General features: G+C 41.1%; 1 protein-coding gene across 1 annotated transcript in view; it reads right to left on the reverse strand.

The window, feature by feature from the left end:
* Positions 1-3,397: 3,397 nt before the first annotated feature.
* Positions 3,398-15,643, reverse strand: part of SLC28A3 (solute carrier family 28 member 3) — a gene marked incomplete at both ends in the record, with an annotated part of 57,276 nt that continues 45,030 nt past the window's right edge. Inside the window, 8 exons of the mRNA XM_082655790.1 lie at positions 3,398-3,518; positions 4,367-4,487; positions 4,698-4,796; positions 5,450-5,531; positions 11,047-11,244; positions 11,645-11,813; positions 13,376-13,506; positions 15,090-15,215. Coding sequence (XP_082511916.1) covers positions 3,398-3,518; positions 4,367-4,487; positions 4,698-4,796; positions 5,450-5,531; positions 11,047-11,244; positions 11,645-11,813; positions 13,376-13,506; positions 15,090-15,215 — 1,047 coding nt within the window. The remainder of the gene's footprint in view (positions 3,519-4,366; positions 4,488-4,697; positions 4,797-5,449; positions 5,532-11,046; positions 11,245-11,644; positions 11,814-13,375; positions 13,507-15,089; positions 15,216-15,643) is intronic.

The raw sequence follows: 15,643 nt of genomic DNA on the forward strand, positions 1-15,643 counted from the left end.
ACTACTCTGCAGTTGAAGGAACTCAGATTAGACCAGGGAATATTGCCCTAATTCTCCTTTTAGCTATAGTAATCTATAGATTTGGTGGCTTTACATGACTTAAAGTGGGTTGGGGGGAGTGTGGAAGGAGATGAGGCATTTCTGAGTGACTTAGGATTCTACTGTCCTCTTATTTTATGAGTGTTACTGGAAGCATGCCCAGTGCATGGAAGATACAGGTCTGATTCTTCACGTAAACATGACTTGTAAGACATCAGTTTTTTCCTAATCTTGGTTTCTCATACTAAAGTGATTGGGGAATTCCTTGGCGGTCCAGTGGTTAGGACTCTGGAAGCGGCCAAAAAAGAAAAAAGAAAGAAAGAAAGAAAAAATAAAGTGGTTGGTTTTCAGTTGCCAGAGGACTAAATCTCAAGATTGTCATTTGAGTGCTTTTTTCTATTCCATGGCTATAGGCTGTACCCCTTGTATCAGTCACTGTCTTCCTATTTTGCAAAAGGCATAGTGAGTAGAGGAACTGACTTGGTGCAGATCCATCATTTACTTTCTAGAGTCTCTTGAAATAGAAATGCCAAGTAGTCTACTAAAGACCAGAGTAGAAAGAACTCCCTCTACATCCAGGGGCAGTCACATTGCCTTTGTAATAAAAAGGAAAACACATTCATCATCATAAGCTTGTGATCCAGAAAAAGAATGGACAAGTGTACACTTTTCTTCCTGCTTCAGCTTAAAACAAAGTTGCTTTTATTAAGTAACAGGCTGTAAAAAAGGTAGCTTTTCTTAGGACCATGTGGTTCATTAGCCCCATATGGTGCACATGTACCAAGGATTTCTTTAATCCTGTGCTCCTGCCTGTTTAAAATGTGAATGATCGCCTCCGCTGCCCCTGCTCCAGTACATTCAGAGTAGTTTAATCCTTCCTGGCACACTGTGTCCTTCAATACCTTCTTTATAAGCATGCCTGATTTTGGAATTGTTCTGTAATTGGAAGTCAGCCTCACTGGGCAGGTGCACATCTTAAGCTCTTCACAATGGCCTACCAGCCTAACTAAACCACAGAAACATGAAAGCAATTAGCGTGGGAGCATTTTCAAAATTATGCATGTTAGTAATCTGTGTAGTTACAGAGACCTTCTCACTCAGACCTAATTGCTTAGATGTTCTATTTTACCAGTGGAAAGAAAAATCAAAGAAAAATGTCCATATTCTATGACTCCAACTATTTTTGGCTGAGACCCTAAGTCTTCTGTAAGGTCAGAGAATTTGTTTATAACTATAGCTTCTGGATTGGAGAGAGAAATGCCATTTCTGACCCCCTCCCCTTTTGCAAGCCAATGGAAAATAACAAGGAGAATAAAAAGCTGGAAAGCAAACTTCCATCTTCATTGAAATTAGGAAACATTCATAACTGGACTCATAACTGTATTTAAAAAAGGGCTTTCAAAAAATGGTTCTGAAGAACATAGGAGCAGGACAGGAATAAAGATGCAGATGTAGAGAATGGACTTGAGGACACAGGGAGGGGGAAGGGTAAGCTGGGATGAAGTGAGAGAGTGGCATGGACTGATATATACTACCAAATGTAAAATAGATAGATAGTGGGAAGCAGCCACATAGCACAGGGAGATCACCTCAGTGCTTTGTGACCACCTAGAGGGGTGGGATAGGGAGGGTGGGGAGGGAGACGCAAGAGGGAGGAGATATGGGGACATATGTATATGTATAGCTGATTCACTTTGTTATAAAGGAGAAATTAACACACCATTGTACAGCAATTATACTGCAATAAAGATGTTTAAAAAATAAAATAAAATAAAAAAGGGCTTTCAGATTAGTGAAAACTGTGTCAGTGTGAAAGACAGACTCAGAAAGACGGCTAGGGACTTCGGATTTCATGGACAGACAAGACAGTGCAGAATTCTTCAAAGTAGATTTCACAGCCTTGGCTTGAAACAAGGTCAGGGTGCACAGACTGACAGCAACATGCTGTCAGCACTAAGTGACCTCAGGCGACAACCGAGGAAACACACAGGAAACACACAGACACTCCATCTTTGACATCTTAGAAGACTATGGCTGGGTGAAGGATAAACTGTGAGGAACAAAGAGCCCTCCAGCTTCTATGTCTGCCAAAGAAGAGTGAAGACATCACCGTCCACCAAAACTCTCCATCGACTGGCTTCACTGGGAAAAGGGAAACTTCCAGCCAGCCCAGAGCCACTCACAATGTTCACGGGGGATTGATAAGGTTTCTGCAGGCAACGAGCCTCAAGTGCTCACCAGCTGATTTGCCTGATCCTACCCTTACTATCCTTTCCCATAATATGGCTCAGGAATAATATCTCCCTCCCTCAAACATTAAAAAAGAAACAACAGGGCTTCCCTGGTGGCGCAGTGGTTGGGAGTCCGCCTGCCGATGCACGGGACGCGGGTTCGTGCCCCGATCTGGAAGGATCCCACGTGCCGCGGAGCGGCTGGGCCCGTGAGCCATGGCCGCTGAGCCTGCGCATCCGGAGCCTGTGCTCCGCAATGGGAGAGGCCACAGCGGTGAGAGGCCCGCATACCGCAAAAAAAAAAAAGAAAGAAACAACATTAAAAAAGAAATCAGCATGCAACTTATGTGAACATATAGTATTTAAAAGGAAATATCACACATACTCACAGAAGTAGATGAATAAAACACATCAGAGAATTTATATTGCAAAGCAGATAAAAATTAAGACAACGTATTTCTCTAAGAAGCAGTCTGGCAACATATATTAAAACCAAATATATACACACACTTCAATTCATGTAGGAAATCATCCTGTAAAATTTCATTGTCCATTATGTTAATCATGAATATTTGAAATATGGAGCTATTTCATATATGGAACTGAGGAACTAAAATTTAAAAACTGATACTAATTTCAGTTATTGGAAAACTTTTAGGTATTATCTGGAACAACCTGGGTATGTAAATTTATTTTTCAGTTGTAAATTTTATGACGTCTTGCCAATGAAAATTTAGCTTCTCAAGATAAGCTCTAAGTATAAAATATACACTAGATTTTTTTAAAGATTTAATGCAATTTTATTTCTAAAATAAAGTCTAAATACTGAAAGGGCACAGTAAGTTCCAAGAAAAATATGTTACAAATGATCAATAATAAGAAATATCCTAGTATATTGTACTTCGGAGATAAAGAGTCCTTTGGGCATTTAGATCCCTACTTCATCATCACCACCATCACCACACACACACACACAAACACAAGTCAACTATTTACACATGGATTTAAAAAAATTACTCTTGTGCATGAACAAGAATGAAAACACAAATAAATTACTCAAGGTATTCCAAAACCTTTTTCACATTTTTTCTTTTTTCACATTTTTTCTGTTGGAGAAGTGGCTGAACTCAAAAAGGAATCCAACTGCAGTTTAGTGTTGGTGGATTCAACAAATTGCAGCAGTGTTTCAAAGAATATAGGCTATGGTTTCCTGCTGGGATGACCTCACCGGGACCGTTGACAACAGTGCTGGTGAAAAGTAGAATAAAACAGTTAGTTGAACCTTAGAAAACAGAAACAGTAGATGAGCAGAAGATGACATATTAGAGATTGCATAGGGCGAGAAGCTGATATCCTGCCTCACATTCCAGTTAGGGTGGGTTAAGGACAGAGGCACCAGAGAAGTAGTTTTGACTCTTAAATCCTGTTTGGCCTGAAAGACTCACCTTATTTCCTCTAGAGTAAAAGAATAAAGGATAGAAGCAATCCTTAAAAAAACACGTGCACATTAAGAAGGGCAGATGGAGTGGTGATACTGCTTCTGAAGATAGAGACTGTACAGAATGGGGGTGGCTGGCATGGGTCACTGATGGCCCCTCATCCACTGTAGCGTCACCATCATCATGTTGTCAGGGAAGCCTGCATTGCTTGATACCCTTGAAAGGGAGGCAGTACCTAGTAACTACTAGGGCATGGGCTCTATGGGCAGAAAGACCCCAATTTTCTTGGGTCTTTCTATCTTGATCTTGTTTGCACTCATTTTGCTTGGGTAGGTGACGTTGCCTCCCCAAACCCAGATTTTATCTAATGCTTAAAAAAGCAGTAGTGCCTAACTTATACAGCGGCTGCAAGGTTTAAGTGAGCTAATTCATACAAAGCACCTAATACACAGCTGGGGGCATATTAAAATGTTTGAGCAGCGCTGGTTAGTGCTATGGTTTCTAGTCTTAGTTAGTCAAGATGAAAGGTGGTTAGAACTGCCAGACAAGTTCTTATATTAAGAGTTATGAAGTTACAAAAATAAGTGGTTGAGATCTTTCGGTCTATTTTTATTATTATTGATGGATATAAAGAAGTTATCATCAAGAATACAATACCTGTTCAATAGACTCTGGCAACAAGATACTACATCGGTTGTGTTTCTAACCAAGCTGGAGTTGAAGGCATTCTCCAAAATGTGATGACAGTTGCTGTCCACAGGAGTGCTGGTAAGCATGCCTGGAAGTGGAACAGAGTTCTGTTTATTTAATTAATGAAGTCACTGAACTCTCCTTCTATTCTTGGCTTCTCCACCATGCTCCACACTTTTCACTTCACAATCTGCTTAATGGCAGCTGTGCCTCTCAGCTCTCTGCAGAGGCACCGTCCCCCCAAAGCTGCCATCCTCTGAGCACAGGGAGACCGGACACAGAGGATGCAATGCAGTACCTGCGATGCAGGCTGTCATGAAGCAGGCGACGGTCCCCGCAATCAGAGCTCTCACTGCTCCTGCGGCGATGTCATGCTTTCTGGAAGGAGCTATGGATGCTGGGAAATGTGGAAGCAAGCATGGCAGATTAATGTTGAGCCTATTGATTAGAATTCCAAATTCCCAGCCTTTGAGAATTGTTCTGGGGCTGGAGTCTCAGGTCCGTTGACTTTTCTTTTTTTAAACTGAGCTGGAAAATTCAAGATTCAAGAGCTTAGTGATGAGCTCCACGTCCAGAGAAGTTTCTCTGGCGTAGGAGAACTCACAGTATGTTCATGAGGGCATGACAAGGCAAATGGGTTTCAAGGAAGGATTCCAAATATCTGCACCTCATCTGTCACCATCTCCTTCTTTGCCCGTGGTGGCATAGAATTAATTAATCACGGCATTTTCCCATTGAATTTCCACTGGCCCTCAGAATCCTTCTCTAGCTGGTCATTATAAATCTATTGGAATTAGCAGACAAAGTGTAATCTATTTGTCATCTTTGAGTGGAGTAACACCTGTACATTTGAGCAAATTTTTCCCGACATTAGCTTGAATAGACATGGGAAAAACTACATTGCAGAGCAGGGATAAAAAATAGACCCAAAAGAATTTATTGCTGTTGCAGAGCTCTTTTTTTCAGACACAAATAATGTTACAGAGCAACATGGAGATTGGAAGAATGTTTATATCATATCTATTGTTGGAGAATATTCTTTTCACTTACTGAGTCCGCCGATCACTATTCCTAGGGAACCAAAATTGGCAAAGCCACAGAGAGCATAAGTGGCAATTGTCTCAGCACGAATCTAGAAATAAGCATAAACACACAGATGTATACATGATGTGACCCAGCTGAGTATATCTGATATCCTAACTGGGCTTCCTATTCCGACTATAGAATCAATATTGACAAATAAATGTACAGTGTATGGTGTCAAACACCTGTTGCTTCCTGGTCTCTTTTTTCCACCTCCCCTTGAATTTTTTTTTTTTTTTTGGCTGTGAGCGGTCTTCGTTGCTGCCTGTGGGCTTTCTCTAGTTGTAGCAAGTGGGGGCTACTCTTTGTTGTGGTGCGTGGGCTTCTCATTGCGGTGGCTTCTCTTGTCGTGGAGCATGGGCTCTAGACGCGCAGACTTCAGTAGTTGCGGCACGCAGGCTCAGTAGTTGTGGTGCACGGGCTTAGTTGCTCTGCGGCATGTGGGATCTTGCTGGACCAGGGATTGAACCCGTGTTCCCTGCATTGGCAGGCAGATTCTTAACCACTGCGCCACCAGGGAAGTCCTCCCCTTGAATTTTCAGGGAGGGAAAGGGGCTGTGTGGATTCAGAGACTCTCCATGAAGTCCTTGGAGTTGGTACTGTTGGCCTCTACAAATGCTATTTTCTGCTCGATGATAACTCTAATATTCAGTATGACCTGACCACTTGCTATATTGTGTCAGGCACAGTACTAGCTGCTGACAATACAAAATTGGTCCCAGAAAATACTCACATTACATTTATTTGACAAAGGACTTATTCAGAATGTATAAAGAACTGTTATAACTCATTAAGAAGACAAGCACCCAATAAAAAACATAAAGAGATTTCACAAAAGATAAGCAAATGGCCGAAATAAGCACATGAGAAGATGTTTGACGTCACTAATCACCAGGAAAATGCAAATTAAATTAAAACAATGAGCTCACTACACATCCACTAAAATGGCTAAAAAAGAAGGACAACACCCAGTGTTGGCAGGGATGTTGAGCAATTGGAACTCTTGTACATTGTTGGTGGGAATGTAAACTGACACGGCCTGTTTGTAAAATACAAACATACTTGGCAGTTTCTTATCAAATTAACATAACAGCCTGTATGACCCAGTAATGCCACTCCTAGGAATGTTCCCAGGAGAAATAAAAACGTGTCTTCAAGAAGACTGTACGTGAATGTTTATAACAGCTTTATTCACAATAGCCCCAAGCTGGAAACAACTCAAATGCCATTCAATTGGCGAATGGATAAATAAGGTGTGGATATGCATTAAAAAAGGATACTACTCTGCAGTAGAAAGGAAAAAACTAATACATGCAACAACATGAATCCTAAATGAGTCCATTTATATGAAATTCTAGAACAAGCAAAAGTGATCTATAGTAAGAGAAAGATCACTGGTTTCCTGGGACTGGGTTGGGGTGGGATGGGGTGTTGTTGACAACTGGCCATGAGGGAAGTTTTCTAGGTGTGGTGGAAATGTGTGGTATCTTGATTGTTTGTGGTCATGGTTACGCAGGTGACAGATTTATCAAAACATACGTACACCAAAAATAGGCCTTTTTTGTATGCAAATTATACTTCAGTGAAAAGGAATTACCTTAGTAAAAACGAAGCTCACAGATACCAGAGGGGCTCCTTTCAGCTGACTGTGGTGTGTGCTTGCCTTTCTTTGTTCCTCAGCTCTGACCAGACCATAGGAATGTTAGGTAGTGGGAGAGTGAATAGTCCTTTCACAGGGCAGTAAGAAGATGGCAGGTGAATTCTTGGAAGCGTGAGCATGACCCTCCTCTATTCCAATAGGCAAGAGGTGCTGCTCAGGCCAGACAATCTTCCTCAGGTTGAGGGGCTGATTATGGGAGGCTTGGAAGATTCAATAGGTTCGGTTGTTCACCAGAGGCACAGCCAATCTGGCAAAGGCACCCACACAACTGAGGCAATAATTTTCTTTTCCAAAATCCTGAGGAAAATCTATGATTTGGTTCAAAGAACAAACCTTTTCTTTTTTCTTTCACTAACTGGATTTTTAAAAGCTCACATTCAAGACTCAAGTGCTCGTGGTTAAGTTTTTTTTCTCATGGTAAGTTTTTTGTTGATTATAAGGCTCCTCTTTTCTTTCATAATTTCTGAGAACTCCTTTGTCGATATTCTCAATCAGTGTGCATATAGTGGGCAGGAAAAAAATATTTCAAGTATTTGAGCAGTCTGCTGTTTCTGGAAAAGCTCATCATCTTTGTCCCCTGCTCTGTCTAGTGCTTTTCATTTAGTTCAGTTGGCTTCAAAAATAGGCAAGCTTGTTAAGAGACCGTGAGGAGGGAGATGGCATAAAGTGCTTGAGATTCCTCTCTCGCGCTCTGGGGATCTGTGGGAAAGGGATACACAGATGTGGCCATGTAGGGTTTTATGATAAGAGGAAAAGGAGGCTGGGATGATTCCACTTTGCCTTTGCCCATAAATGTGTAGGATTATGTGATGGAAAGACAAATACCATATGATATCACTTATATCTAAGTGGAATCTAATCCATCCATAATACATCTTCCAGCTCTCCTTGCACAGGAGCAAAGGTGCCTCAAGGACAGTCATTGTAGCATTACTTCTAATAGCAAAAAATTGGTAACTGTGTTCATCAACAAGGGACTGGTTAAAATAAGTTATGATGTGCTCATACTGTGTCACAGGCATTGATATGGCGTGGCATCCAAGATATGTTACCAAGAGCAAAGAGCAACACTAACAACAGTGAGCATAATGTGGAACAGGGAGAGGAGGTGAATGACAAAGAAATAGGGAGGATGACTTGCTTTTCCCTCCACATCTCTTGTACCTCTTGAATTCTGTACCATGGTATGTTTTATGTGTAAACAAACAAACATGCAAAGTATTATATTTAAGAAGGAGAAAATGATGAAAATGGTGGAGTGATAAAGAGCTCATTCTGGGGACAACGTGCTACATACACATTTCTCTTATTCTTTTAATTGAAGTATAGTTGATTTACAACATTGTGTTAGTTTCTGCTGTACAGCAAAGTGATTCAGTTATATATATATATATATTTATATAAACATATATATATACACACACACAAACACACACACACACATATATATATATATATTCTTTTCCATTAGGATTTATTATAGGGTATTAAATATAGTTCCCTGTGCTATACAGTAGGACCTTGTTGTTTATCAATTTTATATATAGTAGTTTGTATCTGCTAATTCCAAACTCCTAATTTATCCCTTCCCCCTCCTCCTTTCCCCGTTGGTAACCATAAGTTTGTTTTCTGTCTGTGAGTCTGTTTCTATTTCGTAAATAAGTTCATCTGTGTCATATTTTAGATTCCACTTAGATATAAGTGATATCGTATGGTATTTGTCTTTCTCTTTCTGACTTACTTCACTTAGTATGATAATCTCTAGGTCCACCCATGTCACTGCAAATGGCATCATTTCATTCTTTTCTATGGCTGAGTAGTATTATGTTATGTATACCGACCATACCTTCTTTATCCATTCATCTGTCGATGGATATTTAGGTTGCATCCATGTCTTGGCTATTGTAAATAGTGCTGCTATGAACACTGGGGTGCATGTATCTTTTCTTATTATAGTTTTGTCCAGATATATGCCCAGGGGTGGGATTGCTGGATCATGTGGAAACTCTATTTTTAGTTTTTTGAGGAACCTCCATACTGTTTTCCATAGTGGTTGCACTAATGTACATTCCCACCAACAGTGTAGGAGGGTTACCTTTTCTACACAGCCTCTCCAGCATTTATTATTTGTAGACTTTTTAATGATGGCCATTCTGACTGGTGTGAGGTGATACCTCATAGTGTTGATTTGCATTTCTCTAATAATTAGTGATGTTGAGCATCTTTCCATGTGCCTGTTGGCCGTCTGCACCTACACATTCTGACCGCTTAGATGGAGGTCATCATAATGCAATGGATTACACTGGGTTTTTGCCTCATGGACCCAGATCAAATGTTTTAGTCACGTGGTACTTTTTCCAGTAGATGGTGGGACACTCCCACCACTTGTTGGTTGGTAAACAGAAATTGTAGGAACTCACCCCCATTTGGTTGATTGGAAATAACAAATTGGGAAAAACAAAATGTTTTCCCCTTTGTGACTCAACAATAGCAGAAGCCATTGAGCTCATATCTCCAAATATCTTCTGTGGGTCTGCCTCTGGTTGGGCTCACTCCCAACCTAAATCAGCTCTACTGTTCTATTTCTGTCCTCTTAATAACCTGTTCACAAACCTGCTTAGCACAACCAGAACTGAGAGCTTCCTTTTAGCAAAACTACGTTCTCCAGGCAACTGCCAGTTGGGGATGGAAAACATTTCACTTAATTTAGCCTATTCTTTACTTTTGGCAGAGAAGCAAGCTAGTTTGTGGTGGCATCCAAACAATGAGGACATTTGGCCAAGCTCCATTGAGTGGTCAGTTGAAGAATGAACATTTGAGATGCAGGAGACCTATTGTCCTAGAGCTCTTGTTCATATCAGATGTGTGGGTCAAAATGCCCTGACCGTAAAATACAAATCAGTACTCTCCTGGAGTTTGCTGTGGTATTTGTGTGACAGGTGGGAGGAAAATTTGCATGTTTGGTGTTTGGGTGAGATGGTGGTGGTGGTCAGAGGCGGGCAGTCTCAGTTAGAACCTTGGGCAGCATGCTTTCCCTCCCCGTTCCTTTTAAAGCCAAATACCTGCCCAGGACATTCATTCCAAATGGATTGTTTTAATGAGTCATGGTGGTGGTCGGAAATGTTCACCATTTCCCTAAGAGTTTCCACGTGTGACAATTCTGTTCTTCTGGAAAGTAGAAGTTAGAGACTCAGCTGCAAATATGGCTTAAATAATGGCCTCCTCCAAGTTCCCTCATCCCATTCAAGGCCAAGCAGACATGAGCATCTCCTTGCAGGCTATGGACCCGAAATCCTGACATAATTACAGGGTGCTTGTCTGAAAGGCCCTGAGCTTTTTCTCTTCCCTCATTCACTTGGAGAGTAGTTACTGTGTCTCACTGTTTCTTTCGATGTCCAGGTGCTATGCGGCACTTAGGCAGTTTCTCAGAGTTCAAAAAATTTCTTAAATAGGAAGGAAGAGTCCTTCCTGGTCATTAGACTATGAGCCCCATGAGAGCAGAGGCCTTATCACTCATTCAACACCATGGCCTCGGTACATAGCACAGTGCTCACAGAAGACATTCCATAAATATCTGTTGATTGACTCCAATCCCAGCTCATATGACTCTGGGTTTGTACTGATAGTGCTCAAAGGTAAATGATCACAGTGGTAAGGATTAGCTGCGTTTCTTTCTGTACACACACACACGCGCATGTGCGTGCGCACAGACGCTGTGATTAACTCAACACAAATGACAATTATGAGTCATTATGTACATTATGATGTCAGAGATTTTGGGCCTGTTTCCTTCTGATGTACCCCAAATGCCTAGCATGGTGCCTGACACACAGAGGCACCAGCAGCTGTTTGATGAATGTATGTGTGTGACAAAGAAGTATATTGGGGGGAAAAATTTACTCACCGACATATATTGCTGCACACCATCCACAAATTTGGGTCCACTCTCTTGCCTTAAATGGATCAATTCTGAGAGTTTCTGATAAGCCACAAATTCATTGAAGAATGTCTTATAACCTATGAGTCTGGCAACCATAAAGCTGTCTTGCCAGTCCACTCCCATCATGAAGGAAAAGGGCATGAAGATGTAGGAGCATATTACCTACAAAACCCAAAAATGGATACCTTATTAGAGTAGTGATTTGCTTCCGGTTCTTCGGCCTCACGCTCATGACCAGATTGTTCCCGCCCCCTCTGTGTGTCTTTTAGGCACAGAGATCCCTGTGCATTCTCTAGCCTGTCTATATCCATTAGGAGTCAAGGTTGAAATTGGGTCATTTGAAGTAACCTGGATTTTGGGGAACGGGGTCAGGACAGAATGGTTCTGTGTTGGGGTAAGGAGGGTGATAGGAGACAGCAAAAGGGGTGTGGGATTCATGATAAGTTTGTACATTGTATAAGAGTGCACTATACACATTAGGAAAGGCTGTTCACAAACCTATTTTATTTTTAAACAAAGATTGGCAGAAACAAAAAGGAGGAAAAGCATGATAGAATCATACCTCGAAACTCAGTTGTGGGTAGTCAAACATGTTTCCAAACCAGGACAGGGCTGAATTCACAAAAGACAACAGGGCCAGGAAGGCAATCAAATTCGCAGCGATGTTTGCCACCAGGGGAATGGATGAGGATGCTCCCTGTGCTGCGGCTTCTAGGAGATTCTTTGAATCACTTTATCAAAAAATAGCAATTCCAGAATTACCAAGGGATTATCAGTGGATGGACATCACAGGTGTAGAAATGGCATAATCAGAGCTCATTCAAATGGAGAGACAAACTCTCAGACCCATGTCCTGGCTGAAATACCTGAATTCCGTGAAATCATGATGGGATTTATAATTGTTGAGTGTAGGTGATGGGCATATGAGTGTCTAAATGTTATACTACTCTTTTAATTTGGAGGCGTTTATAATAAAAAACTGGGATAAAAATATTACAGGTTTTAACAATGATATTTAATTAAAAGTAGCTTCCAGAGAATATTTATAAAATATTCACAGTAAAAGAACTAGCAATTCAAGGAAGGCCTGTGTATCCACCACCTCATTTAAGAAATGGAGAGTCACATCAGCTTTGAGCACCCCCTACTTCATCTCATCTTCTTCTCTCTAATATCAGAGGTACTTGGCCCATTGGAATTTGCTTATGATTCCCTTTCTTTTCAATTTTCTTTATCCCTACATAATACATTGTGTCAGTTTACATACTTGCTAACTATATAAGTGAAATCCACATATTCCATATATATTCTTTGGCAACTTGCTTTTTCACTCATGGTTATGACTCTCTCTACATACAAACAAGGGATGAATCTCAGAAACATATTGGCTGATGAATTCTGTTACTTAATGACATACTTTTGAATACCCTAAATCCCTTAGTTTTTTCCACCCTCTTCTCTTTCTTTTGAACAGAGCAAAAAGTAAATGAACCTACGAGGGGTTAGAAATACCTATATTGGGACTTCCCTGGTGGTCCGATGGTTAAGAATCCGCCTTCCAATGCAGGGGACGTGGGTTCGATCTCTGGTCGGGGAACTAAGATCCCACATGCCGTGGGACAACTAAGCTTACGGGCTCTAGAGCCCACGCATCACAACTAGAGAGACTGTGTGCCACAACTAGAGAGCCTGTGTGCCTCAACTACTGAGCCCACACACCACAACTAGAGAGAAGCCGGCCTGCTGTAATGAAGAGCTCTCACATCGTAACTAAGACTTAATGCAGCCAAATAAAGAAAGAAATATTTTAATAAATATATAAATAAATAAATTTTAATAAAAAGGAATACCGATACCACACTTTTCTTCCCTATCATATAAGAAACTTCCAGAAACAGTGATCCTATGGCTTTCTAACAGTCTTAAATCATGGCCCAATGAACCCTATGCTATATTTAAAATTAAATCTCTCTTCACCTAAAACTAATATAATATTGAAAATCAAGTATACTTCAATCTAAAAAAGTTAATTAAATGAAATATCTACACTGAACAGTCAAGGAAATGTATTGACATTTAGGTATTGATATTTAGAAAAGATCTCCTTGAGTACTGAAACAAGATACTTTGGGTGAAGTCTACATAGTCATGGGAAATTAAATTCACTTTAATTCATTGTGTTCTCTGATAATCAAATTTTTGCTGTACTTTGGACTGAAGCAAACCTCCCCTCCCACCAACCTCGTGCTTGTATAGTCAATAACTAATAACTAGGTGAACGTGTCCCACTTACCCATTTTCCATTTTCATGGCATTCTTGAGGGTTATTTTAGGTGTTTCTGTCTCAGGCCAAAAAAGTTTAGAAATAGCCAATGCCGCAGGTGCAGACATAACTGAAGCAGTTAACAAGTGAGAGGACGAAACCTGTGATTTCAGGAGAAGGAAGACCAACTTAGGTTTAGCTTTTCTGTTGTGTTCCGAATGAATGGCTCAAATGCCTTACAAGGCAGGCATTGATTACGTGCCAGAAATCAATGTTTCTTTGGAGGCTTTGAAGAGCCACACGCTGGGTATCACCTTGAGAGGAGGGAGGAAGTTATACCAGTTGACCACATCCTTGGGGAGAAGCACAAAACCACAATCTGAGCATTTCAGAAGAGAATTAATTAATCCTGTGTTGTAGAAATTTTCAAGGAAGATAACTCTACCTCTCTGTTGTTCCTCTGAATGTTCTTATAGTCCCTAAAGCTATTTCATTACATCATCAGTTTAGATGGTGGGTATCTGGGGTGCAGGCATGGGTACACCCCTCTCCATTTTCCTTTTGCTTTCCTGATGTCCTTTGTGCCTCTACATAATATGTGTTTATCCAGAGTCCCTTTAATCTGTAAGCGATTTGTTTTCCTCTTTGCAGGTCTACTTAAACTCTTCCCCCTTCCCACATCCTTATCTTGTTTCTGGATTCTCTTCCCTGTATTTTCAGAATTATAGAATCTGCACCTGCCTCCCCACTCCCATTCCACACAGCACAGTTTTGTAGGTAGAATTCCTACAGCAATCCATCTGGGGAGTCAGTCAAACTGGTATTCCTGAGGTCTCCTTCACCCTTTTTTCTTCCCTCTTCCTACTGATTCGCTCTGTGAGGCTCAGATGAAGTCCTGGAATGAAACTTGCCTATCTTGTAAGAATTCCTCATCACCTGGACCACACAGCTGCTGTGTTATTCCATTTCTCCACCAGGGGTTGTAAATAAGCCCTGTGCTCAGGGCATGTGCACCAGTTACCATAACGTTCTTCAGCGCCATCCCATAGACCCCCTGCTTTCAAACTGGGCTATACATTGAAACCTGAGGATTGAAAGGGAACACTGATGCCTGGGTCTCGTCCCAAGAGATTCTGTTGAATTACTCTGGGTAGGGGCCTGGGCATTAGGGCTTTTAAAAGCTCCCAGGTAATTCTAACGTGAAGTAAGTTTTGAGAATCAGTGCTGTAAGCCAGGAGTCAGAAAATGTTTTCTGTAGAGGGTGAATAGTTTTGGCTTTTAGGGCCACAACTACTCAAGTCTGTATCATAAAAGCTGCTTAGATAATGAACAGGATAGCTGGTTACCAATCAAACTTTAGTTTACTTTAGTTACAAAAAAAGGAAGTGATCTAAATTTGGCCCATGGGCCATAGTTTGCTGACCACTGAACTAGATGGCCTTTAGTGTCAGTAATAGTTTTTTTTTTTTACTTACTCAAATTTTCAGCCAAATTAACCTCATAATATGATTTCATTCTGCTATGGGTGGATATAGTTCACATTTAGGTGGCAGAGATATGAGAGTGAAACACCAAAGCTCCTTGGGGTCACTCCATTCAAATGCCAAAGAAACTGTGACCAACTAGACAGCAAAAAGAACACTCTTTTGCCCTCCTTATCTGGCAGTAATAGTAAAGGAAAAAGCAGAAATAACAATAGCAAAGGAAGAAGAGGTTTTATAAATTAATCCCCAAACATTCTTACCCCAAAAGAAATGTATGCGCCTAAGACACTTCCAGCAATGGTAGAGAACCCAGCGGTCATGACTGCGTGGAGTTCAGACTTGGTGACGCACGGTAAATATGGTCGGATCAGCAGTGGAGACTCTGTCTGGAAACAAAAAGTGATCAGATTAAACGTTCCCTTACGAGGACATGCTAATTTACTCAAAATTCCATTCTCTACAGCAGTATTTCTAAGAGTGGACTTCAGATCAACTCTATCAGCTTGACTCAGGAACTTGTTTGACATGCAAATTCCCAAATTTACTGAATCAGAAACTCTGGGGCTGGATCCAGCAGTGGTGTTTTAACAAGGCTTCCTGGTGGTTCCGATGCGTGCTCATGTTTGAGAACCCACACCATCATTGTCTGGGTCTTTTGGACTCCAGGGCAGTGAGCATACAGAGTCACGTGTGAAGTTTGCAAGGCCAATTCACATAAGGCTCTCACCTAGCCTAGGATTGGACTGTGATGGCTTAGTACTCTTTTCTAAGGTTGGAGCACCATGGGCCAAGTAACTGCCCAGTGGCCTGGCCT

This window comes from Grampus griseus, assembly GCF_964374135.1.
Source record: "Grampus griseus genome assembly, chromosome: 6".
Classification (NCBI taxonomy): Eukaryota; Metazoa; Chordata; class Mammalia; order Artiodactyla; family Delphinidae; genus Grampus; species Grampus griseus.